The sequence below is a fragment of the Teleopsis dalmanni genome, chromosome X (genome assembly GCF_002237135.1).
Source record: "Teleopsis dalmanni isolate 2A chromosome X, ASM223713v2, whole genome shotgun sequence".
Lineage (NCBI taxonomy): Eukaryota > Metazoa > Arthropoda > Insecta > Diptera > Diopsidae > Teleopsis > Teleopsis dalmanni.
In genome coordinates, this window is record NC_051848.1 from 14513067 (window position 1) to 14515930 (window position 2864).

The following is a 2864-nucleotide window of genomic DNA, read 5'->3' on the forward strand; positions in this document are numbered from 1 at the left end:
ATACGACGAGTGACCCATAAATTCAATTTTTTGAATGTACAAATAGTCGGTTGTTAGACGAATTATGTGAGCAATCGCATTGTCTTGATGGAGATGGAAAATGATCCGACGGTGCTTGTTTGTTTTCGTGTTTCACTGAAGACTTCCGGTAATTATAATATTTATATTATATTTATTAAGCTATGTGAACAATTTTGGTATTATCCACCAAAATAAAAAATACTATCAGTTTCGATATACAGTTGAAATTAACGGTGACTCACAACAAATTAACGATGACTCACAATGAGTTTAACAATTAACTTTATTGTTTTAATTTGTTATTTTATTTAATCAACAAAAAAAAGTATAGCCATTGACAAAGGCACAGTTCATTTAGTAGATAATATTATCAGTGTTCTCACACATAGTCTTCTATTTCTCTTTAACATCTGATGTTGGACTTATTCCTGTTCTTTACCACTTTTCAATATTAATTTTGTATGGATTTTGTATGAAAAAATATCACTTATTGTTGTATATTTGTTGAATTAAGTACAATAGTTCAAATATAGTATTAGAACAACAGTTTTTGGATTGTTTCAAATACGTTACTCTGTTTGCTTAATTTCTTAATTTCACCAATTTTTTAACTTGACATGTTAACACAGTGAATAGAAATTAAGCTCAATCTATTTTTCGAATGGGCCGAAAACGGTGCAAACACATTTTTAATTGGTTTCTAAAGGTAGTAGTACATATCTGCAGCCCCTCATCTTGAAGAACAAATGCCGGTTAGCACTTCCGTTGGAATTTCAGCAATCGGAAAGACAGTATAATGATACTGACATATATAACGAGTAAAATGTTGGTACCATGGAATAAAATATATTTTAAAATACTAGGTAGGCTATACATAAAGTATAGACAGTTTAAACATGAGTATAGTTGGACATAGTTGGATGTAATATAGCTTTCAAAACTTAGTAGACTACTTCTCAAAATGGCTAATAGACAAGTCGATAAGTGACATGACCTAAATCTATAGGTGATATATATGATATATCATTATCACGTTGGCATTGCCACATATTTCAATAATCATAATTCTCTGTTTATGAATTGTAAATGGAATGTTATTTAAACTGTTTTCATTATAAATTTTTTTTTTCTGGAGTTAGTTTCAAAAACTCTCTTATATTTTGTTATAGATTTTGAAAGTTTAATTTGCTTATATTTTTTACGCCAGAGATAGTTTTACATCTTAACAATATATTTTGTATTTTAAACTTGTGCGTAAACATGACTAGAGGTGAGTTGAATGTTTCTTAAGACACGCAAACAGAAATAACGCTTTCATTCTTCTTCAGGCGCAAAGAAAGTTAAATCGGCGGTCCTAACACCGACACAGGAAAAATTGGCAATTATCGGAAAGGCGGAATTTGGCGGCGTCAAGCAGCCACAAAAACGTGCAAAAGTCGGTCGCGGACAGCACAAGCGCGCGGCACGCGCAGTGCGTAAAGCAATAAAACGTCCCGGTGCCCGTCGCGGTGCTCGTCGCGGTGCTGTTCGTGGCCGAGCAAATAAGGTGGCGTCTACAGGTAAAAGCAAACGACCAAGAAAACCGCTAAGGCGTCAAGGAAAGCGGAAGAGGACTCGCCGCCGTATTGTTAAGCGCCGTGCATCTCCGGTACGTAAAGGAGGTAAGCGAAAAGGAATGAATAAGAATAAGCGGGTTCGCGCCCGTGTTCGAATACCAAGCGTAAGTTAGAAAAAAAAATTTTTTTAATGTTTTTAAATACAATATTTTGTTTTTAATAAATCGTACAGGATACCGACAGTGACATACGGATGCCGGAGGTGGCACAGCCTATAGTGGATATACCTCCACCAAATTTTTTGATTAGATTTTGGCAACCATTTACTTTTTTGGCAGCATTAACTACTTATTGGATTTATAATGTTTAGGACATAAATTAATCAAAATTTAAAATTTAAAATTCAAAATTCGAAATTCAAAATTTAAAATTCAAAATTCAAAATTCGAAATTCAAAATTTTACTATATAAATTAACAATGGACTAAATCTGATATATGACTTAGAATAAAAATTTCCAAATTGGACAGTTGACAGAAAACTTGCGTTTTATTCAAGAAGCAGAAAAAATTAATATTTAACGGAAATTTTTTTTCTAAATAGTTTAAAGAAAATTCTTTTCACAAATAATAAATACATAAGGATCTAGATCTAGGATCTAGTTCTAGAAGGATAATATGTCGTCTCACCAGATATAATATACTTGTTGTTTCTGAATTGTATAGACAGAAATATGTAAGTGTTGGCTCGTTTCAGAAGAGGAAGAGATGAGATATATTTGTATAATTCTACATGAGTTTTTAGAATTTTTAGACCTAAAACTGACTTGATTACAGCGCCAACTAATTAAAGACATTATATTGATACCTAGATTTGCCGAGATGCAACTTCAGATTAGATCAGATTAGTTGTTTAGTCCAAATGGATGTCAACGTCACTACAGTATTGCACATATATTGTCAAAAATGAAACACGAATTTAAGGTATGTGGAAAAAATTAAATTGACGATTTTCGTATAAATTTCTAGCGCCTACGGTGGATTAGATATAATTGTAATAAATTTGCAGATCTTTCATTGAGCATAATACCAATTTCTATAACTATATGTACTTTGTGGCACTTATTCTGGTGAAGTGCAAGTACTTGTCGAAGATTCTTTTGGCTAAGCTGACTACATACTTAACGATGACGAAGCAGCTGTAAAGCACTTTCTTCGTCATACTCACAGCGGTGGAAAGATGTTGTCAAATTATTTTGCTAGAGCTGAACTTGGATATAGATATCCGC

General features: G+C 32.8%; 1 protein-coding gene across 1 annotated transcript; it reads left to right on the top strand.

The window, feature by feature from the left end:
* The first annotated feature begins 1138 nt into the window (after positions 1–1138).
* LOC119662304 lies at positions 1139–1990 on the top strand. The gene is made up of 3 exons (XM_038071894.1): positions 1139–1291; positions 1350–1741; positions 1810–1990. Exons 1-3 carry the CDS (start codon positions 1282–1284, stop codon positions 1945–1947), a joined length of 540 nt encoding a protein of 179 aa, XP_037927822.1. The 5' UTR covers positions 1139–1281; the 3' UTR covers positions 1948–1990.
* The last annotated feature ends 874 nt before the right edge of the window (positions 1991–2864 follow it).

What these genes read in the sequence shown, in the direction of transcription:
- LOC119662304 (XM_038071894.1), top strand. An exon ending in CCCGTGTTCGAATACCAAGC is followed by an intron (nt 1,742 to 1,809) that starts GTAAGTTAGAAA and finishes TAAATCGTACAG; the next exon opens with GATACCGACAGTGACATACG.